Source organism: Ostrea edulis, chromosome 5 (genome assembly GCF_947568905.1).
Source record: "Ostrea edulis chromosome 5, xbOstEdul1.1, whole genome shotgun sequence".
Lineage (NCBI taxonomy): Eukaryota > Metazoa > Mollusca > Bivalvia > Ostreida > Ostreidae > Ostrea > Ostrea edulis.
In genome coordinates this window covers 48,021,983-48,047,836 of record NC_079168.1, presented here as the reverse complement: position 1 = coordinate 48,047,836, position 25,854 = coordinate 48,021,983, and the positions used below count along the sequence as shown (strand labels likewise).

General features: G+C 35.2%; 1 protein-coding gene, 1 long non-coding RNA gene and 1 pseudogene across 2 annotated transcripts in view; 2 read left to right on the top strand and 1 right to left on the bottom strand.

Moving 5' to 3' along the window:
* Nucleotides 1-21,195, bottom strand: part of LOC125650961 (DNA annealing helicase and endonuclease ZRANB3-like) — a 45,594-nt gene extending 24,399 nt beyond the window's left edge. The window contains exons 1-10 of the mRNA XM_048879548.2: nucleotides 21,051-21,195; nucleotides 19,773-19,791; nucleotides 14,665-14,843; nucleotides 12,754-12,988; nucleotides 12,514-12,632; nucleotides 6,767-6,911; nucleotides 4,854-5,006; nucleotides 3,901-4,140; nucleotides 3,522-3,701; nucleotides 482-646 (exon numbers count right to left, since the gene is read on the bottom strand). Coding sequence (XP_048735505.2) covers nucleotides 482-646; nucleotides 3,522-3,701; nucleotides 3,901-4,140; nucleotides 4,854-5,006; nucleotides 6,767-6,911; nucleotides 12,514-12,632; nucleotides 12,754-12,988; nucleotides 14,665-14,843; nucleotides 19,773-19,791; nucleotides 21,051-21,163 — 1,548 coding nt within the window. The 5' untranslated portion in view covers nucleotides 21,164-21,195. The remainder of the gene's footprint in view (nucleotides 1-481; nucleotides 647-3,521; nucleotides 3,702-3,900; nucleotides 4,141-4,853; nucleotides 5,007-6,766; nucleotides 6,912-12,513; nucleotides 12,633-12,753; nucleotides 12,989-14,664; nucleotides 14,844-19,772; nucleotides 19,792-21,050) is intronic.
* On the top strand, nucleotides 12,391-14,232 carry LOC125650962 (uncharacterized). Its single transcript, XR_007361196.2, has 3 exons — nucleotides 12,391-12,639; nucleotides 12,746-12,904; nucleotides 14,145-14,232. It is a non-coding gene; the product is annotated as an uncharacterized LOC125650962 (long non-coding RNA).
* A 3,531-nt stretch (nucleotides 21,196-24,726) lies between the features above and the next one.
* On the top strand, nucleotides 24,727-25,466 carry LOC125652800 (uncharacterized; annotated as a pseudogene).
* Nucleotides 25,467-25,854: the final 388 nt, after the last annotated feature.

Here is a 25,854-nt window from a genome sequence, read left to right as displayed (position 1 = left end):
GCATTCAATCATTTTTTACAAAAAATGTGTGTTGATGCATTGTGACATCGTCAGTTTCAGAGAGACATGATCTGGATTCAGTAGTGATCCGGAAAGTTGGATCACACTGTGAATTTTACAGTATTAAAGCACGGATTATGGATAGATATATATCATAAAGTGAATTATGACTTCTTCGGTTATCAAAGAAACACAAGTGTCCTCAGTCGTCACTAAAAGTCACATGTACAGTATTTTACAATCACTACTTATAAACCGAAGTCTAAATCATCAAGAGATAAAATTTTAACCTCTTGATTAATGTATGTGTATCCATTACGAAAGACCCTTCGAACTCTGAAGTTACACAAACGGTTTTGACACAATCTAATTAAAATTAGATCCTTTGATCCGCTTATCTACTATCGCTACACATATCAAAGGATCTTAATTTTAATTAGATTGGGTTTTGACAGCACTTTTATTTTGCTACATGTATCACCTTTTGAGATGAGAAAATGGCAGCAAAATCTGTGTTGGCTGCCTCTTCTGCAGATGGTGCCTTGTAGACATCGGCCGTTGAGAGGAGATCCACCTGGTACTTATTCCCTTTGTCTGCCTGCATCACTTGTTTCTGACCATTCAGTGTAGTGGTGGTCACGATGGTCTAAATGCATTACAGCAACAACAAAAAAATGCATATCTGATGAACACAATTTCCTGAACCTACAGGAATTTCATAAAGAAACTCAACTGTTGGATCTATATATATTATCACTCCAGTAACTTGATCAGAAGAGTCAGATCACGTCGAGTTGACAGGCGATCAGAAGAGTCAGATCACGTCGAGTTGACGGGCGCGAATCATCAGATCACAGAGTTTGATCTGATGATCCGCGCCTGTCAACGAGACAGTTTAAAGTTTAAGTGAGACAGACCAGAAAGCTAAAGACTCATCCATTATCAAAACCATTGAGTTATGGTTCAACTTTATCTGCACATGATTCAGGTGTTATATCTATATTGTCACATCACCACCAATATTCCGTCCTGCTAGAGGTTCAGTAAAACTCTAATTCTTATCTTATTCCATTTTTAAAATATTTTTTTAATATTGTATATCTTCTTGCATGATAACATTCTTGCCACTGAAACCCGGAGTCATTTGCTTAATGAAACTTCCAACTTATTCTACTTTCATTTGAGTTCAATAAGTCATGTTCTGTCTTTCCAAACTAAACCTATTCCAAATCACTTAATGAGGTATGCTACACCAGAGAAATTTGATATGGATGAAAAGTGGAGGCTATGTACACTGAGTGGCCAAAAGTATTGCAACAAACATGGCTGACGTCATCACAATGTAAATAACAGCTGCATGGAAAAAACCAACTTTCAATGAAATAAACATTATTTATTTATCATTTTTTTCTAGTATTTTGTTGCAAAGTCTTTCTCAATAATAACTTGTCGTAGTCTTGAAGATATTGAAGCATGGAAGCTACGGATATATGTTTGAGAGAGGTCATTCCAAATTTTTGTCACTGCAGCCATTAGGTCATCCCGGTTTTTAATATCATCAAACTCACAGGACAGTTTGATTTTGATACAACGCCGGACATTTTCAACGACATTAAGGTGCGGGGACTGTGCAGGCCAGTTGAATTTTGGAATACCGTTTTCTTATTTCCAAGTATTGGTCTGTCTAGAGGAGTGGGGGTGGAATTATCGTCTTGGAAAATAAATTGCTGATTTCCAAAATTTTTGCTAACAACGTGCCATAAGTGATTATCCAGCAATTCAATATACCTTGCTGAGTTTAGATTTCTATCAACAGGTACACGAACACCAATACCATAATAGGTAATACACCCCTAAAACATACAACTTACTCTCACGGGCGTTTTGCGTTGGTTCAGACGGTAAGGTTTCCTCTTCTCGGACGATTTTCTCCACAAACTTACAGAGTTATTTTGTCCAATGACTACCTGTGTTTCGTCTGAGAAAATAACTTTCTACCACTGTTCAGGTTTCCAATGTCTTTTCCTCGGCACCACAAAATTCGGCGTTGTTTGTTGACTTTAGCGATTGTAAGCGTTTTCTGAATTTTGCCCCTCCTGTATCCTTCCTGGTGTAACTTATGACGAACAGTTCTCATGGACACATTTGTACCTTCATTCCTATTCAAAGTTGATGTAATGTCTTGAAGAAATTGTCTTCTGTTAGTTTTCAGAAAGCGATAAAGTTTCCGATCACCCCTCTCATCTATCACTCAGGGCCTTCCTCTCCGGGGATCGTTTTTAACACTTTCTTTTTGACGGAATGTTTTCAAAACTCGTTCAACAGTGCTTCGATGGATTCCCAATGATTCACTAATTTTGTTGTCATTAAATCCCTTTGAATTTAGAATTACAATCCTTTCCTTTAGGTCCTTTGACAATTCTCTCTCATTCTTCGACATTGTTTTCATTCGATACCTTACCGGAAATCGTCTGCTACTTTGAATTACAAACGGTTCCCCATATAATTCGTACCCTAGTTAATTCGCATACCTGACATCACGACCCAAGCTTACTTTGTTACGCGTCAGCAATAAAAATAAAATTTGAAGCGAGTAAAATTGTGATGACGTCAGCCATGTTTGTTGCAATACTTTTGGCCACTCAGTGTACAACATTATGAAATTGAAAACTTTCAAATTTAATTCATTCAGTCAAAAAATGCAGTTTTAATAGAAAACAATCTGAAAAAATTTAAAACCCCTGCTGGACTCAAACCCACGATCTACAGTTCAGCAGTCGATATGCTAACCTACTGAGCTACTCAGCTAGGCAATAATTTATTAGATGAATGGACAAACATTGCCGATATTTATATTTTCATCCATGTTTTAAAAGGAAGTCAGCCATTATGATGAGGTAGAGTACCTCCTAAGTTATATAATTCATTAAAAACAAACAAAAAGCTAATCTACAAAGTAAAGGTGTTGCTGAAGAAGTCTGCACACAACCCACTCTTACCATTACGAACTTGAACCATTGTGAACTCTGCCTACTGCAGATTTTATGAATACAAACAATTACATAATGCATTTACCAGTGCTAACCTAGTATATTAGTTTGTCAATATTAATTGATTGCTGTAATGTTTGTGAATGTGCACCATCTCCTATAAGTAACACTACACGCGTAATTCCACAGATCTGGAACTCGTAATTATTGATCCCTCCTATTGCATTTGGGATATTGGTTTCTTTGATCCTGGGATACAATGAAGATCATGATATTTTTGTATCACTTTTGTAATGGGTACTGACGACTATGTTGTGTTTCTGGCAAGTTTCAGCAAGACAGCATGCCCTGCAATAAGACTTTATGGAACTTCCAACAACTAAGTGAGATTTGGTGATGTGATATCTGTGTTATGTGGCTGTGACAATTCCTCAATATTTCTAAAGATGGAATAAAGTTCAGGAGTTAACACTTATGAAACAATGAAGAAACAAGGCCCTATCATTCTACCAGCTGTGCAGTAATAACTACCTTTCTACAAACTGCAGACCACACCCATTCATCCATGGTGTCTTTGGCCACTAAATAGTGCACAGAAACACAGCTGGTCTGTCCTATTCTGTGTGCCCTGTCCTCACATTGGATTAATACCCCTGGTGTCCAGTACATCTCTGCAAACACTACTAGAGTAGCCTTGGTAAAAGTCAATCCCTAAAATTTATAATATTCAGTAGCGTAATAAATATCAAACTACAGAATATATACAAACTTTACATTATCATCAACATCAGCAACAAAATAGCTTTTCAAAGAAATTCTGTTTCACAATTGTGAATGTTGATTAAATCCATTTCAAAATCATTAAACATAAGGAAAGACATATCCTAGTCCCTTATAAATTCATACTAACCACTCCTGCTGCTAGAATGCTTAGTATAGCTACTCTAGTATCTGGGTCAGATTGAAACTGTTGGACATAGAGCTGTCTATCAGATGGCTTAGTATCACCATCAATCCTAATAAATTTGACATTATGGTCCATCAGAGTCTGCTGTAAGCCATTCATCATGGCATGATGGTAGGCAAAAACCAGAAACTTTAGGTTTTTGCTGTCACACAACATGGCTACATATTCTCTTGCAGCACCAATCTATAAAAAAAAACCCAGCACATAAAAAAACAAAGAACAAGATGTATGAATATGTCTGAAACAAATCGCCTTTATGTGTGGCCTTTTTCAACGGTGGCAAATTTTACATTGACCTCGATAAGTAACCCTGACCTTTTGACATAACAATGACCTTGACCACATATAAAGTCTCTACAACATACAGTTTAAAAGTTCTGACCAAGATAAAGCTGCTGAGAGAAAGAGACAAAACAAAATATGCTTCTCTGATCACTGATTTCTGGGACATAAAATATTTCCTTGAATATCAAAATATCTAAATCAAAATAGCAGGTGCACAACTTCATTATTCATATAAGATATACATAAAGTTTTAATGAAATCTGTTCATTTGGTGTTAAAGATCTGGACAAATGATGTCTACGGACACAGATGGACAAAGTGATTCCAGTATACCCCAAAACTTTATTCGCCGTGAGTATAAAAAGTCAACTCTTTATTTAAAAGATCAAGGTTATGAGGTAAAAGAATTTGTTACCTAAAGAAAGATCTTGACAAAAGGACTACATATGTGAAATATGGAGGCCCTATTATATAAAGCATTCAGAAGTTAAGGCCAATGTTAAAGTTTTTTGTGAACAATCAAGACAAAAAGACAAATGGACAGACCAAAACCTATATGACCCCCGAATCTCCGATTATGGGGGCAGATAAAAGATTCACCAGTATCATACCTTGGCCTCCCCACTGAGTTGATATAGTTTCTGAATCAGGCTGAGAGTGTTGCCAGAAAAGCCATCACTGGTTGCCATTCGATATACATTGTCAACTTGGCAATGATCTTTCTTCATGGAAGACTTCAGTTCATGGAATGTCTTCTCAATGCTCTGAAATGTCAATTTTTAATCATCTTTTATTTAATACCATCCTTTCGAACAAAACATGATACATTTCATCTGAAATGTTCTACCATTTCTATTCTGCTGAGATTTTATTTGGTCATAATATAGATCTAATCTACTGGTACATTTTTAAAATCAATAAAGCTACAAAGATAGAAACAGGTCGTTCCAGTGGCATTGCTAAATATACACATGCAAAAAGAACAGTCTGTGTCCAAACAAAAGAACTATAGATGAAAAGTGTTTATTTTGGCCACTTAATACCATAGACATGCTCATTTTCCTCAGGATAAAATTCACGGATTGATAATTTCCATTTTGTCCACAGGTACGAAATTCCAGGGATTCATATGCATGAAATTAAACACTTTGATTTTAGGATGAAAAAAGACATTCTAAGATGCTTGAATCAAGTGCAGTAATGAGCATTATCCATAGATTTCAAGTGGTGTCAAGGATGTTACAGATTAACTGATGGAAAAAGTAAATAGATTTTATTGTACAGTACATTTCTAATGTCCAGTGTCAAAGAAATAATGACTACACAAGTGGGTGGCACACCTGTAGCATTGAATGGCCAAATGACAAAGAAAACACAAGTGGAATATACATGTATAAGAATACAGGTATAATGTGCATTCTTATAAAAGTACAACTGAATTTTAATTTGTGTTAGAATTCAAGAGATTTTCCAGCAGATTTAGACATAAAGCACCATGATTGCTTGTGGGTAATATTAATATGATAACAGATGTCCACTATGTATAGCATATTTTTTTCAATAAAAAAATTTGAATAAAGGGTCAAATGAATAAAAATTGCAACATGTTCTAGAGTGACCCACAAAGGCACATAGCCATAGCAACTTTAAGCTTGATATGTGACAGAGAAATGAAAAAAACCAAATGGATGGACAGACATACAGACATCACTGTCCAGTGATACATCCAGTCTAAAGACAGGTCTATAAAAAATATGTCTACAGTATGAGAAAACTTACAAACTTTCATGTGGGACAAAACCATGATGATATTTACAACAAATCTTACTCCTTTTCTAATAATCTATATGAATCTTTAAAAAATCATGTAGTACAAGAAATGTTTCAGAAATATGTATGCCCCCATGGTGCAAAATTAAAGAGGATTATACAAATGTATCATTTAATTGATAGTGGTGCCAAAACAATTCAAGATATTGAGCAGACAATATCTTCCTATGTCAAGATTGGATTGACTCTTGACCTTTGATTATGTGACCTCAAATCAACACGGGTCATCTAATCCTTAGGATGTACCAGTGTACCAAGTTTAGTGTCAATCAAGGAAATGATTCTAAAGATATTGAGCAGACAATATCTTCCTATGTCCAGAATGGATTGACCTTTGACCATGTGACCTCTAAATCAATAGGGGTCATCTACTCCCTAAGGTGCACCAAGTTTGACGTCTGTCATGACAAAATTTCTTATTACAAGACATTGAGCACACAAGTCTTGCTCTTCAGACCGACCAACAAGTGCAAAACAAATATGTCCCCTCTTTTTCAAGGGGGGGGGGGGGGGGGGGGGGGGGGGGGGGGGGGGGAGAGAGAGAGAGAATAAAAATAAATACAAATAAATAACATATCAAAAAGAAATGCATAAAATCTTTGGTTATAAAAAATAAGCTGCTTCAAATAATTGATAGTAGTGTTAGGCTCCAAATTCGGTGCACATCATATACCAGTCCTTTGTGATTATTTACCTTGGTGACAGGAGAGTCTTTGAGTTGAAACAATATTTGTTGTCGCTGTTTTGCTGGCAGCTGAGTTAAGACATCGTCCTTCATTCTGCGAATCATTAAAACATCCTTCAGCTTCTTCTGAAGCTCCTCCAAGTTACTTGCACCACTAAATAGGAAGAATTTAATCTTTACAAAATTATCATGTGCAATAGTTGATGGGGCTGTGTATTGCCCTGAATTTTCTTATATATTTACATTTCCAACTCTTTTCTCTGTGAAAACCCTTAGAAACTCCAATGGGTTAATTTCCCCACGACTTACAACTGGATGTAAATTTCTCACATTTCCACCAGTGTGAGATTGACTTTACCCATGTGAGACAGCCATGTGAGAGTTTTCTTTCTCACATTATCATCAGTGTGAGATCGACTTTACCCATGTGAGATTTTTCTGTCTCACACTGTCGTGACGTCATTTGATTGTGACGTCATATATTTTCTATGATTTACGTTATTACACAGTGAAGATTTACGTTACATGGTGAAATAAAAATATCTTGCATTGTTTTCTTTATTCTAATGCAGTATACTTTCTGGTGGACAACCTTGGTGTTTTTAGTTTACACTTTTAGTGTAAACCATTTTCGGGTATGCTCTTTCTGCCTATCTAATTAGTTTTTGCATTGAATTTCAAATGAGGATTTTGATAATCTTTAATTTTCTCAAAGCTTCTAAATTTATGCACTAAACTGCAGGTAAAATGTGAGAAAAATAATCCTTCATAATCTACTCGTAGGGAAATCCCACCTCTGGAACAAGATTGGCTGTCTAGGACTCGGCAAAGCCTCATCCTAGAATGCGAATCTTGTCCCCTCGGTGGAATTTCCTTTTCCACACTCGTACTAATGAAGGTTTATATTAAAAGAATCATTGTCTTTTTTGTTGAGTATGTGGAGGTTATAACTGCAATGAAAAATGTGATAATTCAAGCATAATGGCTTTGTCGTTATCACCTCCACATACCCAACAAACTAGACAAGTGAGTGCGTATACAGCATTTAAACTAATGATGTACAATATATATTGGATTTCTTTCAATCAATGGAATTTTCCACTGAAAAGATTAAAATAGATGACAAAATGGGTGTTTTCACTTTTTTATTTAGGTATAACATTATTCTACGAGTCTTTTATATCCCATAACACATTCATGACACTGATTGATATCAGAATTTATCTTAACAGTATAAAGAAATCTGTTGTAAACTATTATGTACTGTGTGCAGTTTTTCCCCAGGAATTTGGAAACAAAAAGTGAGGGGTGTGCACAATCCATAGAATTAAAAGGATTTACCCCCTTTTCAGGTCTAAGTTCAGGTCACGAGTGATCTTTTTTGATGTTGCAGCTGTGTGCTAAATACATAGTGATCACATGCAAATTCAACATTTATTCAACAAGAGCAACGCCAACGTGGCATAATACGCCCGTAGATTTTGCTCAAGGAAAACATATTTTAGTGGGATTCATATTTTAGTGAAGTTAGCACTGTCCTCTGTGAGCTAATTCATTATTATGCTTGTAGAAATGGATATCAAGATATAAAGAGGGATAGCCTTAGAATGCGCTACTTCATAAATATGCTAACAGTTCGGTTTGTATCCTGCCCACAAGGTTTTCCTAATAAGTGATACTACGACCTTGACCTTTGACCTTGAAAAACAATAGGCACCTTCCTCTCATCGTAATGATCAAATATACCAAGTTATAATATCCTGGAGCTTACGGTTCGGTTTGTATCCTGCCCACAAGGTTTTCCTAAAAAGTGATACTACGACCTTGACCTTGAAAAACAATAGGCATCTTCCTCTCATCATGGTGATCAAATATACCAAGTTATAATATCCTGGAGCTTACGATTCGGTTTGTATCCTGCCCACAAGGTTTTCCTAAAAAGTGATACTACGACCTTGACCTTTGACCTTGAAAAACAATAGGCATCTTCCTCTCATCATGGTGATCAAATATACCAAGTTATAATATCATGGAGCTTACGGTTCGGTTTGTATCCTGCCCACAAGGTTTTCCTAATAAGTGATACTACGACCTTGACCTTTGACCTTGAAAACAATAGGCACCTTCCTCTCATCATGATGATCAAATATACCAAGTTCTAATATCCTGGAGCTTACAGTTCAGTTTGTATCCTGCCCACAAGGTTTTCCTAAAGTGATACTACAACCTTGACCTTTGACCTTGAAAAACAATAGGCATTTTCCTCTCATCTTGGTGATCAAATGTACCAAGTTGTAAAGTCCTAGGGTTTATGGTTCAGTCTGTATCCTGCCCACAAGGTCCGGACAGACAGACAGACAGACAGACGGACAGAGCCATACCATAATACGTCCCGTCTTCGACGGGCGTATAAAAACTGATTTTTGAAAGAAGTACATTGAAAGCAAACTTATTTTCTCCATGTTCATTGTATGTTTGCCATATTTGTCTAAACTTGTGATCAGCCCATCAAAACCTACATGACAGTTCTGCAGTAGACTCCAGAATGTAAAAAAAAAATCTTTATCTATGCAAGAGTACCATAAACGGTACAACATACATGTACACCCGTCAGACAGTGAAATTCAACCTGGAAGCATATTATGCACTCTGAATTGATACAACACATATTCTGAATAGAAAAGCCTTAAAGTAGGTCATGGTGCACCAATACATCTGACATGTGAACTGATTATGTATTTCTCTGAAAGGGAGGTTGTGACAAAATGTCAATGCAATATCTGTATCTATAATGAGAAAAAGGCCAGGAAATCATTTGATCTACTTTTAGCCCTAAGTTGGTCATGGTGCACCAATTAAGTTGAAATGTGAACTGATTATGTATTTCTCTGAGAGGGAGGTTGTGACAAAATTTCAGAGCAATACCTGTGACCATACCGAAAAAAAATATAGAAAACAGTTTGACCTACTTCTACCCCTATAGTAGGTCAAGGATGGACCAATCCAGCTGAAATGCTAACTGTACTTGTATTATTCCAAGAGGAACCCTTTGACCATGTTGACTACATATCAGGGCAATATCTGTATCAATGTAATGAAAAAAAGCCCAGAAAACTGTTTAACCTATTTTTAGCCCAAGAGTAGGTCAAGAATAGACAAATCCAGCTGAAATGCAAACTGAACTTGTATTCCTCCGAGAGAAAGCCTTTGACTAAATATCAGGGCAATATCTGTATCCATAATGGTAAAAAAAAAAATCCCGGAAATCTGTTTGACCTATTTCTACTCCTAAAGTAGGTCATAGTGTACCAATCAAAGGATGGACCAATCCAGCTGAAATGCAAACTGAACTCGTATTCCTCAAAGAGGAAGCCTGTGACTAGATTTCAGGGCAATACCTGTATCCGTAATGACACGGTCCATGGGCCACATTGCTCACCTCAGTTACCTTGGCCCATATTCAAAGATTTTCCTTATATATTTGCATGTAAATCTTTGATCCTAATGTGACCCCAAACTACCCCCATGGGCCATGATTTTTACAAACTTGAATCTGCAAGTCATGTCGGCAAGCTTTCATGTAAATGTAAAATTCTTTGGCCCAATGGTTCTTGAGAAGATTTTTAAAGATCTTCTCTATATATTTGTATGTAGAATTTTGATCCCTTCTTTGGCCCCAACCTTCCCTTGGGGGGGGGGGGGGGGGCATGGGGCATAATTTTAACAAACTTGAATCTGCACTATGTCAGGAGGCTTTCATGTAAATGTAAACCTTTTTGGCACAGTGATTTTTCAGAAGAAAATTTTTAAAAGAATTTCCCTGTATATTTGCATGTAAAACTTGAATCCCATATTGTGGCCTCACTATAACCCTCAGGGGTCATGATTTTAACAAACTTGAATCTACACTATGTCAGAAAGCTTTCCTGTAAATTTCTACTTTCCTGGCCCAGTAGTTCTTGAGAAGAAGATCTTTAAAGATTTTACCTATATATTTGCTTGTAAAACTTTGATCCCCTATTGTGGCCCCATCCTACCCTCAGGGGTCATGATTTTAACAAACTTGAATCTGCACTATGTAAGAAAGCTTGCATGTAAATTTGTACTTTCCTAGCCCAGTGGTTCTTGAGAAGATTTTTCCTATATATTTGTATGTAAAACTTTTGATCTTCTATCATGGCCCCATCCTACCCCAGAGGTCATGGCCTCATCCTACCCCGGGGGTCTTGGCCTCATCCTACCCTGGGGGTCGTGACCTCATCCTACCCCAGGGGTCATGTATAACCGAGTATGAGTTTCTTGTGTCTCCACTGCAAAGTTCTGACTCAGACAGAAGTAGTATGGTGCATGGTGGTAAGAAATCTATAAGTTTTTAAGATATTACTAAGTGACTATGTTAGTAAGAAATTGTATAAATCTAAAATTATAATCATTTTCCATGAATTACTGTCACAATGATAAATTCCATAACTTTTGAACATATCATATAAATCACTAGTCTATGACAATGATATTGATAAAAGAAATTCTATACAGATTATTGTGTTGGCACGAAATTCTATAAATTTTACTGTCTTCCTTTGTACATCATTTTTTTTAACAAGCGGCACATGGACAATATAATTCATCTGGGTTACTGCATTTATATGTACAGTTATAGTTATGCACCCCCCCCCCCCTTGTGGACCTGTCCTAACCTTGAGGGTCATGGTATAAACAAAGTTGAACTTACACTAAATGAAGAAGCTTGCATGATAATTTGAATGTAAAACTGTGATCCCCATCCTTAACCCTGGAGGTTATGGTGTGACCAAACTTGAATCTACATTACATATGGATACATACACATCACTTTGAAATATTGTATTCTTGTTTTTGAGAAGATTTATTTTTCAAATCCTACATATTACTATTTGAAACTTTTACTGCTCCTGTGGCCTACATACAATGTATTACTATGTGAAACTTTAACTATTACTATGTGAAACTTTAACTGCTCCTGCAGCCTACATATTATTATGTGAAACTTTAACTGCTTCTGTAGTCTACATATTACTATGTGGAACTTTAACTGCTCCTGCAGCCTACATATTACTATGTGAAACTTTAACTATTACTAGGTGAAACTTTAACTGCTTCTGCAGCCTTGCTGCTGCCCTGATGATCATGATGCGAACAAACTTGTATCTATCCTATACATAAGAATGCTTGCATATTAAAGTGGTCTAGTAAAGATTTCATAAGAATTTTCATACATGATCCTGTGTAAAGGTTTGAACCCCTTTTGAGGCCTTGCCCTAACCTTGGGGTCATGGTGTGAACGAACTTAAATCTACATTAGATTATGATGCTCTCATATTAATTTTACAATTTATGCCCTAGTAGTTCTTGAGAAGAATCTTTTTTTTAAATTCCTATATATTCCTATGTAAAACTATGTAAAAAAAGAACCCATATTGTATCCTTACCCTGGCCCTTGGGATCAGAGTTAAAGAATCTCCCGTTACATAAGGAAGCTTTCATACAGATTTTGATTTAATTCCCTTTACCCACAGATGCTTTGTGGTAAGCTTGCTTGAAATTGACCAAATAGTTCTTGAGAAAAAAATCGAAAATGTGAAAGTTTTACAGATGACTGAAAAGGTGAGCCAAGACCAGTATATCTAAATATAAAGAAGAAATCAATTTGACTTTTTTTACAGTAAAAATCCAAAACCTTCAAAAGTACCAAGTTGTATAAGTAGCTAAATTCTTACTCCACATTTCTTTTCCGGATTTTGCCGATGTATTGGATCCTGGCATCACAAAAGTGTGCAGTGTATGTCCACCAACTACCAAACGTATTAGGGCAGATAGCATCAATTTGGGAGAAAAGCTGTTATGTAAGTGAAGTGCATATTTTGTAATTGGATGGTTTATCATGTTCATATGACAATATCAAAGATTTCGAACATTAAGCTTTCTTAAAAATCCATTTTTGACTTTTAGTGACTTACCTCTACTGGTTTGGAAAGCGATGGGGTTCCTGAGAGAAGAATACGCCTGTTGGCACTCCTGATCAGAGGACTGATAGCTTTACAGGAGGCTGTCTTAATGTTTCTTATGTAGTGGGACTCGTCTACTATCACTACCTGAAAACTCTGATTGGTAAGGGCCTCAAGAACAACTTTGCTGGTGGTTTTAGATAACAGACCATAAGTAGTAATGACAATCTTCCGATTCTGAATCCCACTGAAAAAAAAAATCATTTATTTAGGACATTAAGTAAAATGTTTCATAAATAGATCTTACTTTATGTGTTTAAAGAAATGTCGTAAATTACTTTTCATATTCTTGGATTGCCCCAAGTTTTTATTTCTGTTATGCATCAGGTGCCAATTCAAAAACCAAGCTATGTATCTAGGGAAGGGAGGTGTGTGTGTGTGGGGGGGGGGGGGGGGGGAGGAAGATTACTTAAACAAACCAAACTCAACAGATCAAAAGCATTTTAGCCTTCTATGATCAATATTCTCTTTGTATATTACACTTCACTCTCAAGCTCTAGAAGTGATGGTAGCATATGTACACACCATCAATCAAGCATATACTCATTAATTTCATTTACAGTATCTTTATAATGAATGGCCTGTATCAATGCTTTCTGTAACATTCTATTAGATTTATGCCAGTATAACTTATATTTACAACAACACTAATGATAACAATAATAGCCTTAGAAATGCTCACTTCAGTCTTAAATGGGAATACATTCTACAATATCCACATTTCCAATGTTTTTGCCTTTAATATCCTTACAAATTGTAATGATGGCCATTTCCTCATGAACACGATGCAGTTGTAAATATGAATCTTGATAAATATAGAATATCTATTTTAACAGCTGGGAATTCCAAAAGATATAGAAGTAGAATGTATATACAAGAAATAAACTTCATTTTTGGAAATTCCTGTGGGTATGAACTGCAATGCTCCATGCTGAAATACTTTTTATGAAGCATTAACACACTTCATGAATAGGGGTGCACCGATATATCGAGATCTCGATATCTATCGATATTTAGTTCTTTGTTGAGTATCGATACATAACCTTTGATACATCTACCAATACATTTCTTTGTGTATTTGGGTTAACTTTCAATATTTTTGATCGAGATCTACCTTCCTAATATTAGTTATGCAAAATGTCATCGAAAAAATCGAAATGCTGGAACTACATCAGCAATGAAAAAAAACAAAAAACAAAACAAAACAAACAAGCAAAACGCAAGGTTCATGTGTTGATATTGCATTTGCACTGGCATCACAACATTGCATTAAATAACCTGATCCTCTGGTATATCCAGGGGTCTGTGTTTGTTCAACTCTCTCTATTTTGTATTCCTTATAGGATTTACAAGATTGATCACTGTTTGCTATCTTCACCTTTCATAAATGCAGCTAGACAACTCGTGCCTCCAGAGATGTTGACTATGTATATGTACGTGCATATGATTTTCTAACTTTCGTAACGGCGTCAATTCCTAATGAGATAATTAATCAGATTTAGTGACATTGAAAAAAAAAAAGTTGCTACTCTGCACGAAGTCGTGAATTTATATACTTTGATTGAAGTTCAGTGAATGATTGTAATTCTCTTTTCTTTACTTTGTTTCAGGAAGAAGAACAAAGGAAAACTTGTTTTATGTTTTTATTTTTTGTTGTTATCTGTTTGATTTTACATTGAAAAATAATAAAACCCAATATATCGTGTATCATTAAATTTGATATCATATTGTATCCAATTTTTCTGACCAATACTCAGCCCTATTCGTGAAGTATGCCAGCATGAAGCATTGCAGTTCATACCCTAAAGTATTTTCTAAAATGAAATTTATTTCTTCAATGAACTTACAGTCTTACATCATTACCTAGCATTATTTCCTGTTTGTACCATGAAGATGTCTTCTGGACTAGTATCTGGAAACCATTTTTCAATCTCCTCCACCCAGCAAAACCTCAAGGAAGATGGGACAATAATCAACAGGGGCCACTCTGCCTTGTAGATGTATGCCACTGAGAGTGCTTGTAAGGTCTTCCCAAGACCCATCTGAAATTCATAAACATTTAATCCAACAGCGAACTTTGATATTACGCAATGGAATAAAGTATGTACATGTATGCATCTGATGTAATAATATATATTGACATTAGTTTGTGTGTCTATAGAAATGCATGATATTATAAACAAGCATTCTGAGAGTATTGCATAAGCAATACATGTCCCCTACAGGTGCCCCCATTCATTGACAGATGTAATATTCGACGAGAGAATGTACATTTTATTAATGTTGTTTGACCTTGAACTGTGGCTTAAAACATTGGTACCAAGTTACCATGTTTACCTGTAGTTTGATGTTTCATTGTTCATACAGTTTGATGTTTCATTGTTCATACAGTTGACACATGTAGTTTTTGTCAGAGATGAAATAGTCTTACTCAGAAGTATATAATTATTAAATTCAATTTACAAACATATAGCATATATCCTATATATATGTCACATAGTAAATCTGGGTTTGATAACTATAATGATAAAAACTCAGAACTTTGACATCCTGTGACATACCATTTGCCTAGTTTCAATGCAGTTCACATCAAATTTAGGTCACCATTTTTGCACACACAAAAACATGGGGGAAATAATCAAGCGAATGGGCAAATGGAACACAAAGAAAACACTGATATAACATTCATATTTGCATTTTAATTACTTATGACTTCGTAATACTACTTGCTATCAACTGTTCAAAGGCCAATTTCGAAAAAAGGTTCAAAACCTACTCCGTGATTAACAGATTTGATAGATATTTTCATTGATATGTTCCTTTTGCGATTAATGAGCTTGCAATGTTAAATTGATGATGTCACTATTTACATAATCAGTGACCAAGTTTCTTTGACTGGGGCTGTCAAATTCTGATGTCCTACTTAGACAGCCTTTCCATCGGCACATGATCCCCATCCTGATGAATATAAAAATGTAACAATATAAAAATGAATTTCTTTCATAACTGCTCATCAAACGTTGCAAAATTTGATTTGTAGTTTGCCACTCTGAAACTACACTGCAAGTTTCAAACATATCATCACAAGCACAACCAAAACAAGAGGCCCGTGGGCCACATTGCTCAACTGAGTCACCTTGGACCATATTTAAAGATTTTCCCTATATATATTTGCATGTAAAACTTTTGATCCCTATTGTGGCCCCAACCTACCCCTGTGGACCATGATTTTTACAAACAAGAATCTGCACTATGTCATGAAGCTTTCATGCAAATGTAAACATCTTTGGCCCAATGGCTCTTGAGAAGAAGATTTTTTAAGATTTTCCCTAAATATTTGCATGTAAAAATTTGATCCCCTATTGTAGCCCTACCCTACCCCTGGGGGGCCATGATTTTTTCAAACTTGAATCTGCACAATGTCAGGAAGTTTTCACGTAAATTTGTACTTCCCTGACCCAGTGGTTTTTGAGAAGATCTTTAAAGATTTTCCCTATATATATTTGTATGTAAAACTTTGATCCCATATTGTGGCCCCATCCTACCCCCAGGGGTCATGATTTTAACAAATTCGAATCTGCACTATGTCAGGAAGCTTTAATGTAAATTTCAGCTCTTCTGGCCCAGTGATTATTGAGAAGATTTTTAAATGACCCCACCCTATTTTTGCATTTTTGTGATTATCTCCTCTTTGAAGGGGGCATGGCCCTTCATTTGAATAAACTTGAAAGCTCTTCACCCAAAGATGCTTTTTTGCCAGGTTTGGTTGAAATTGGCCCAGTGGTTCTGGGGAAGAATTCGAAAATGTAAGAAGTTTACAGACAGACAGATAGATGACGGACACCAGGCGATCAGAAAAGCTCACTTGAGGTTTCAGCTCAGGTGAGCTAAAAAGTTTACAGACGGACAGATGACAGAGAACAGGCGATCAGAAAAGCTCACTAAAAAGTTATGGCCCAGAAAAACTTTGAATGAGAAGCGGAAGAAGAATTCACACTAAAACAATATGTCCCCCTTCTGGGAAGGGAAGACATAATTCATAGCTAGTACACCTAATAATTACTTTGTCCTAAAAATGGTTCTAGTGTTGATGTTTTGTATTATTCATTTAGAAATAAGTGGCATAAATTGCACTCAAGTTTCAATAAATAATTGGTCAAATTTCAGTTACTGCAGGTAACGCCTTGATCCTGGTTTTCAAACAAATTAAAGTGCATATGTTAAGGACCATATTTGGCCTCTTAAAAATGTTTAAATGCAAGTGTTATCTTTGAAATTCTAAATATACATTTCTTAAACTTCAATACTTATGTAACAAAACTGTAATATTATACATCATCACAATTTTACACCATTTCATGTAATATGACTTCAGAAATGAAGCATATTATCATTTGCCATATTTTTTAAAATGAAAATGTTATCTTAAGTTACTTTATATTTCAAAAAGATACACCCACTTCTTGAACAAAATTAATTCATGTATTTCTATACATTACATAAGTAGTAACAATAACGTTCATTATATATTTGCAGAAAAGAAATGTATGTTTTAATTTGACTTGAAATTCTGAAAATCTAAGAAAAGTTGCCGTAAGAATTTTTGACATCTTAAGATTACCGACATTTTAATTTTAAAACAAGAGGCCCATGGGCCACATGAATCACCTTAACCCTGTTGCTGTTCAGCTACTGCGATTTTTAAATGATTTTTTTTGCAATTTTTATTTCCATGAAAAAATATTGTGATTCCAACCTAGCCTTATAGGGTCATGACATAACCATGATACAAAGTCACAAGGTTATAAAAAAAACACCATCATATGAAATATAAGGTGTTTCCATATATACAAATTATGAAATCCCTACCTTAAAGAGTTTAGAGGATAGTTTTCTTAAAAGTCAGTGAAAATCCAAGATTAATGTTACAATCTTATTCTTTGGTACTAAAAATAAAGGTCTTGTCGCAATAAATGCATGTATGAAATCTGAAAGACGTATCACTCACTATTCAAAAGTTATGAGCAGGTAAAACTTTAGATTTAAAGTTTTAAAATTTTGGTAAAACTCCATGGTCAAGGTCACAAGGTCAAACATTATGACATCAAATGCAGTTTCTCGACATCAGGAATCCTTATACAAAATATGAAAGCCCTACCTTAAATAGTTTCAAGAGATATTGCCTAGGTTAAATTTTCTTAAAGTAGGTCAAATGCACAAGGTTCTAAAACTTTGGTACCAAAAGAAAGTTCTAGCCACAAGGAATACACATATGAAACGTGAAAGCTCAATTACCACTTACCACTTAAAAGTTATGATCAAGGTTCAAATTTTAGACAGTTAGGATAAAAACAATACCCCCCCCCCCCCCCCACACACACACACACACAGTCCTTAGTCCAGGGTACATAATAAAAACTTGGATCCATAGAGCTTAGAAAAATTCCAATTTTGATATGATTTAGTGTGGTTCTGCTAATCTTGAAAAGAATTTGTTTTCATTAATTTCTTGTATATTTCCATATCAAACTTTGATCATGATTTCCTAGTATGGTTCCACCCTACCTCTGGGGCCCCTGAATTGAACAAACTACAAACTTGATTTAGCACTACCAGAAGATCCTTGCATATTCATATGACTAAATCATGGCCCTGCTGTTCTTGAATAAAATATTTTTAAAGATGCTTCCCTATATATATTGCAATATAAGACTGATCACCTGTTGTGGTCCCATCCTACCCCCAGGGACATAATTTGAATAAACTACAAACTGCATTATCTGGGGATGATTGCATATTGATATGAGGATTCATGGCCCTGCTGTAAATTTTTTGAAAAGTTTTCCTATATATTCCTATGTAAAACTTTGGTCCCCTATTGTGACTCACCCTACCCCTAGAGACCACAATTTGCACAAAATTAAATCTGTGCTACCTGGAAATGCTTGCATATTGACATGATTAATAATGGCCCTGTTGTTCTTGAGAAAATGATTTTTAAAGATTTACCCTACATATCAGCATAGAAAACTTTGATCCCCTAGTGTGCCCCCACCCTACTCCTGAGGGCCATGAATTGAACAAAGTTGAATGTTAAGAAGCATTTACATGTATATAAATTGCAACTTTTCTGGTCTAGTGGTTCTTAAGATTTTTAAATGACCTCACCCTATTTTTGCCTTTGCTTGATTATGGAGGAAGCATGGCCCTTTATTTGAACAAAGTTGAATCCCCTTGACCCAAGAATGATTTGTGCCAAATTTGATTAAAATTGGCCCAATGGTTTTTGAGATTGTTTTGCTCGATTGATTGTTTTGCTGCTTTCCACCACACTCAACAATTTTTCAGTTATCTGGTGGCGCCCAGTTTTTTATTGGTGGAAGAGAGAACCCAGATACAATGTACCTGGGAAGAGATCACCGACCTTCCGAAAGTAAACTGGGAAACTTTCTCACTTACCAGCGTGAGCGGGATTCGAATCCGCGCTGACCAGAGGTGAGAGGCCGTGTGATTTTGAGCGCGGTGCTCTAACCATTCGGCCACGGAGAAAATCTTTAAAGGATGCCACAAATTTTTATTTTTTTTTTTACTATTCTTGATTATCTCCACTTCAAAAAGGGAGTGCCACTTCATTTTAACCAACTTGAATCCTCTTTTTCCAAGCATGCTTTTTGGCAAGTTTGACTGAAATTAGCCCTGTGGTTCTGGAGAAGCAGAAAATGCTAAGTTTATGGATAGACGTACAGACTAATGACGGACAGAAAGTTATCAGAATAGCTCACTTGCGCTTTCAGCTTATGCGAGCTAAACATAGATCAGAAAGATATGCATACATGCTTCATCAAAATAAACCAAATTCTGTTTTCAAAAATTGTAGATCATTTTAGGGACCCTTTTAGATATATAGTCCTTTAAGAAATACAATATACCAGGTAAAAACTTTTACTTTAAAATGTGAAGAAATAGCATACCTCATCAGCAATAAGGCACCTAAAAGAAAAAAACCAATGGTTGATAAAACATACACACCAACAGCAGTTTTGTTAATAGAATTTATAAACAAGAGGCCCACGGGTTCTATTGGTCAGTGTTGTACCAATAATCAGAAAACATCAATTGTTGACGAAAAAAGCTACCAATTTCAAAGATCAATTTTTTTTTTTCATATTCGATCATCGGATGTATATACATAACAATGTATTCTGGATTTAATTCGTTTCCACTTCTAGAAACTTAAAGAATCATATTAAAGCAACTAAACAGCATAGAAACACAAAAATACAACTGCTCTAATTGAAGAAATATCTAAAACAGAGCATAGAAAAATTTGCTCCAAGTGGATATGCACTTCTGCCCCTGCCCAGGCTTGAACTCATAACTTTTGGAACCAAATATTGTAGCAGAACCATTTAGTTAAAAAGGTTCACACTGAGGTTTGGAGTATTAAATGTCAATTTTTTTGGAAGTGTATTTTTCATTTCTACATTGAAGGAGAATTTGGAAATCAAATAGAAAAAATGGGATCGCAATGCTTGTTATTGAGCTACAGTGATCTAAACATGACATAACCATGATACAAGGTCACAAGCTAAAAAAAAAAATCATGGTGTGAAATGTAGGTCTTTCCATATATACAACACATGAAATCCCTACATTAAAGATTTCAGAGCAGGGTTCGAAATTAACTTTTTCAAGCACTAGTCCATACGGACTAGTGAATATTGATGTTCACTAGTCCGTCCAGTATATAATAAAAAATGATCCCATAAATTAATTTTATTCAATAATATTTAATCAAACCAAACACTTCACAGTTGCAAACAATTCAGTTTTTGACATCTACAATAGAAAAAGATAACCATATACTTCACTTAGTTTTCCCGATCTTCATAAGCATACAGTAACCTCTGAGTTACTTATGTAATAACTGCTTGAGGACAGGACACAGCACCCCCACCCCACCCCATGAATGTTTATAATAGTCAGGTGTGGTATTGTTAATATAATGTTTGTTTACGTTTATTTTCGGAGTTGTAGCATAGGATGGACCAAAAATATGTCATAAACGAATGGTTGACTAAATAAAGTCGCAAGAGACCCGGGGGTTAACATTCTCAGGGGGGGGGGGGGGGGTACGGTACTGTGTCCTGTGATTTACTAATAGTTGTATAAAAAAAAAAAAATACGGCAATAGGCCTATGTACAATGTTCAGCTTTTCAGCTCAAGGAATGCTTTAAAAAAAACGAACCTTCCATTCTTTTCCAGTGCATATCGTATGCCATCCCTTTGAAACGGCATAAGTTGTTCAACTAACTTGTAGGGAAGATTTTTCAAAAACTCCAAACTGTCTGCTTTCCTCATTTTCTTTCTCCCGCTTTGTTTCAGTCAATTTATCTCTTTTTGTCGGAATGACAAGTGAGCATCGAATAGAGCGTGGTAAAGACTTAGATTACCGTGCAGATTCACCTAATATCTCCAAAAAGCAAATATGATCTTGATTTACACTGAAATCGTGAAAAACTAGCTCTCCATGTTACCATATTGGTAAAAATATATTGAAAAATATATTGACCACTACACTAGAAAGATTGACCTCTACACTAGAAAGAAAAATTGTTTTGATAATGATTTATTTACTTAATTCTGCATGCAATAACTTGCAGTGGGGGATTTATCTAGAGGATATAGAACTATTTCCAATCAAGGGCCCTCGAAGGGCAGCATGAAAATTTATGTATACATATATCAGCAAAGTAAAATAAGTGAATACATGACGCATAGTTTGAACACAGTGTCACTGTTGTTAATAATTGCATTTATTGTTCAAAATAAATTTCTCAGAACTTTAGATTTAGAATAGATGGCTCTTCAGAACATAATATGTATATGAATTTTTGTTTATCATTTAAGTGTACTAAAATTCTGTACAGTTTTTTTTTTTATCGCATCATAAAACGGTTTTCTTTCATCAACAATTTTTTTTTACATTGAATTAAAACACGAATCTTGTCTTCTAATGAACCGGAGTTATATTTGTTACAGATTCGTTCATTCCTAGTAATACCAGAATACCTACCAACTTCAATCATTAATTCATGAGCAGATATATGGCACGTCATATTTATATTTATTTATCTATTTATAAAGATATCTTATATGATTTATAAGATATCTCATAGATGAATTTTTACAAGATATATCATAAATTTCATAAGCCATCTTATATCTTTTATAAGATATCTTATAAAAGAAAGTTTATAAGATATCTCATATATTTTATAAAATATCTCATATAATTTACAGTTTATAAGATATCTTATAATAAAATATGTAAGATATCTTGGAAGATATCTTGTAAAAGTTTTAAGATATCTCATAAAGTTTATGAAAAGTTAATTTATGAGATATCTTATAAAACATGTAAGATATCTTATATGTTTTATAAGATATCTTATTAAGAAAAACACATAAGATATCTCCTATCTTTTATAAGACATCTTATAAAGGATACAATATATCTCATAAACTTTATATATATCTTATAGAATAGATGAGATATCTTTAAACAGGAGTAGATGTAAAAACGGCGTGCCATACAGACATCCGTAATTTACAAATATACCTTCTAATACATTTTTTTTAAAATCTTATTATTGTGTACCAGGTTTCAGTAGAGTAGTTTCTTTACAATTTTCTTGCATTTATATTGACTATAATCCAATTTTAACATGTACTAAAACCTTTTCTACAAGTTACAGCGAAATTTGTATTTTTCTTACGCACACAAAGAATATTTGATGGAGCGTCTCACATAATCTAATCAAAATTAGATCCTATGATCCGATCATCGACTATCGCTACACATAGGTAGCTATCTAGCTAGCTATATGTAGCGATAGTCGATGAGCGGATCATAGGATCTTATTTTAATTAGATTGCGTCTCACAGTGAAGTGATTCAAAAAGTTTGTCTGGATTAAATGGTGGTGATTTTAACCCAATTAAAACAGAATTAGTTTTATTGTGTGGTCAAAGAGATGAATATTTATCAATTATTTGATTCCTGGTGTTAAGCATAAAAATATTTTTTTTTTTCAATTTATAAAATCCCTTCAGGTAGAAATTTTAAAAGGGTACTAAAGTACTCATCAATATGATTGTTCTGAAATATAAAAGATCAGGTAAAATAGCTATTGGAATCGGCCCCTTGTCCGTGTTCACCAAAAGCAATTCTACTGTACAAAAGTTAACATTTTATACATAGACGTCACAGATGATGGTTTCTGAATGTAAAACTTATACGGTACCAATTTTGATGCACCAGATGCGCATTTCGACAAATAATGTCCCTTCAGTGATGCTCAACCGAAATGTTTGAAATCCGAAATAACAATGAAGTTTTAGAGCTATTATAGGGGAAAACTGTGCCCAAAAAGTGGAGTCAAATTCGTCTAAGGATAAGAGCTATGCGCGAGGGAGATAATCCTTAATTTTGAAATGAATTTCTAAATTTTATCACGGCAATTAAATATACATGCGTATTTTCAAGCTAGTAACGAAGTACTTAGCTAAATTCAATAGTTCCCTTCGTTTTCTGTCGTGAGGAATGCCGAAAAATCAGTTGAATTAAAAACCCTATGACAAGCAGTTTTCGGCATCTTACTTTTATTCAAAAAAATAGAACGTCGATCTGAGTCGTTTAGGCATGTTTTCTTAGATATTCATATTATGCATCAAATCACAGCAAATTTGGACTATAGAGTATCTTTTTTGCAAAGTACCTTTTTTATTACGAGCCATTAAATAAAATGTTAGCGTCATCGGTTACCTTCATTATGAGACTAAGGTTATGGTAAAAGGGAAGATTGGGAAACCAGGATAGGAATGGTTGGAAATCAACTACATGTACTATTCAGGTACAAATACTAGATCAGGAAAACTTCAAAATCGATCTGTAATTTGTTATGGCAAAGCAATCATCATGATGTAGTGAATATCAAATGAACATCTGTAAGCATAACAAACAAACAAACAAAAAGTTAGGAAAACTGACAATTCATGCTATTTTTCTAAGTCAAAGGGCCATAACTTAATGAAAAATCAACGGACGGAGACTAAATTCGAACTTAATCCGTAACTTATAATGACAAAGCGATGTACCAAATATCAAATGAATATCTGCAAGCACATAAAAAAAGTCTGGAAAACTAATAATTCGTGTTATTTTTCAAAGTCCAAGGGCCATAACTTAGTGAAAAATCAACAGACCAACATGAAATTCGAACTTGATCTGTAACTTGTTATGGCAAAGCGATGTACAAATATAATATGAATATCTGCAAGTACATCCAAAAATATTTTTTTTTAAATTCCGGAAAACTGATAATGCTTGCACTCGCACAGCCTCGGGTGCCAAACGTTCGACTGCAGACACCAAACTCGATCCAAAATGTGATCAGTTTCTTTCTTTTATTTTTATAATTATTCCTCTTTTTCTGGCTATCCTTTTTAATGTAGGTTACTGCCACAACCTGAAACGTACAAGTGAAGATAACGAACAGTGGCCAAATTAAAAAATCCTATAGACTAGGAAAGAAAATGAAAATTGTTATGGTCCTATAAGGCACCTGATCCCACCTCTGGTGTGTCCAGGGGTCCGTGTTTGCCCAACTATCTATTTTGTATTGCTTGTAGGAGGTATGAGATTGATCACTGTTCGTTATCTTCACATTTCATGAGATGGGCAATTATTACTTTGACTGGAAAGGGATAGAAGGCTGACAGAAACAGAAGATGAATTTAATTGTATTTTCCCGCGATTCGCTAGTAAAAGCGGGAAAATGATGTATTCACGTTACAGTAACGTGCTCTGTTATAGGGGGTTTAGTCCATTATTGACCAATAGAAAGGTAGCATAGGGTCACAACAGGAAACAAGTTTGTAAGGCTGGTCAGTTTCTAGCCGCTCTTCACGAAGATAGGACAAACTATGGACGAAGAGGCCGTGCAACTTCAGATTAACCAAACGCTTCAACGTTCTAACAACGAAATGCTGAATAATTTTTCAGAAATCTTGGACAGAAGGCTTAACGCAGTTCAATGACATATTAGTGAAAACCAACAACTTTTATCCGATAGACAAGAAGCGAAAACCGAGCACGTGCTATCAGATGGCTATAAGTTTAAAAAGCGCGGGAACGAGGAACAATTCAAGCACAATGTTAAAGTTTTGACCAAGATGAAAGAAGCGACAGAGGAGTTAAATGAAGACCGTGTTCTTGAAGCCAAGCAGAACATTTCGGAAGGTGTGGAACTAGTCAATAATAGGCAAAAACTTATCAGGCTAGCGGACTCCTCGGAGGCAGGTTGGAGAGCGGTGGATGAGTACATTAAAAACCCGTTAGCGTCGGATTCGGAAGACGAGAAAAAGATACAGAAAGCGCAAGGTCGTGCAGAGATAAAGATAAAACTAAAGATACATGCAGGCTTATCTATAAAACCAAAAAACTAAGTTACTCTGCCGCTTATTAACGTTACTGAATATTGTGTGTGGAGTATTACTGTATATTGTGTATGGAACATTATTGTACATTGGTGTGTTTTTCATATTTGTGATTAAATATAATAAATGTGTACGGCCTCCAACGTGCGTGGCTAGCGTTATGCTATGTATTGAGGTGTTGTGGTTATGTTTTGAGTAGGTAGTAAAGTTAATACGTCATACAACAAACAGCGGCATAATCTAGAAAACACTGTCAACAAACAGAAGCAGTTGATAGACAATATGAAAGCCCTTTTAATCGAAATGGAAAGAAAGCTTTCCAAGAGCAGCAAAAGACATTCTACCAAGAGCGTACGCAAGGTAGATTCCTTGAACACAGAGATGTCAGATATCAAAAACCGCATTGAAACAACCTCTGCAGCATGTATTGAAGCTGAGGCAGAATTACGTTCATTCATTGGTAGTAAAAAAGAAATTCTTCAGACAATGTTTCAAGAGCTCAAAGAATTAGACAAGGGCAAATTTACTTTGATTCCTGATGTAATTTCACAA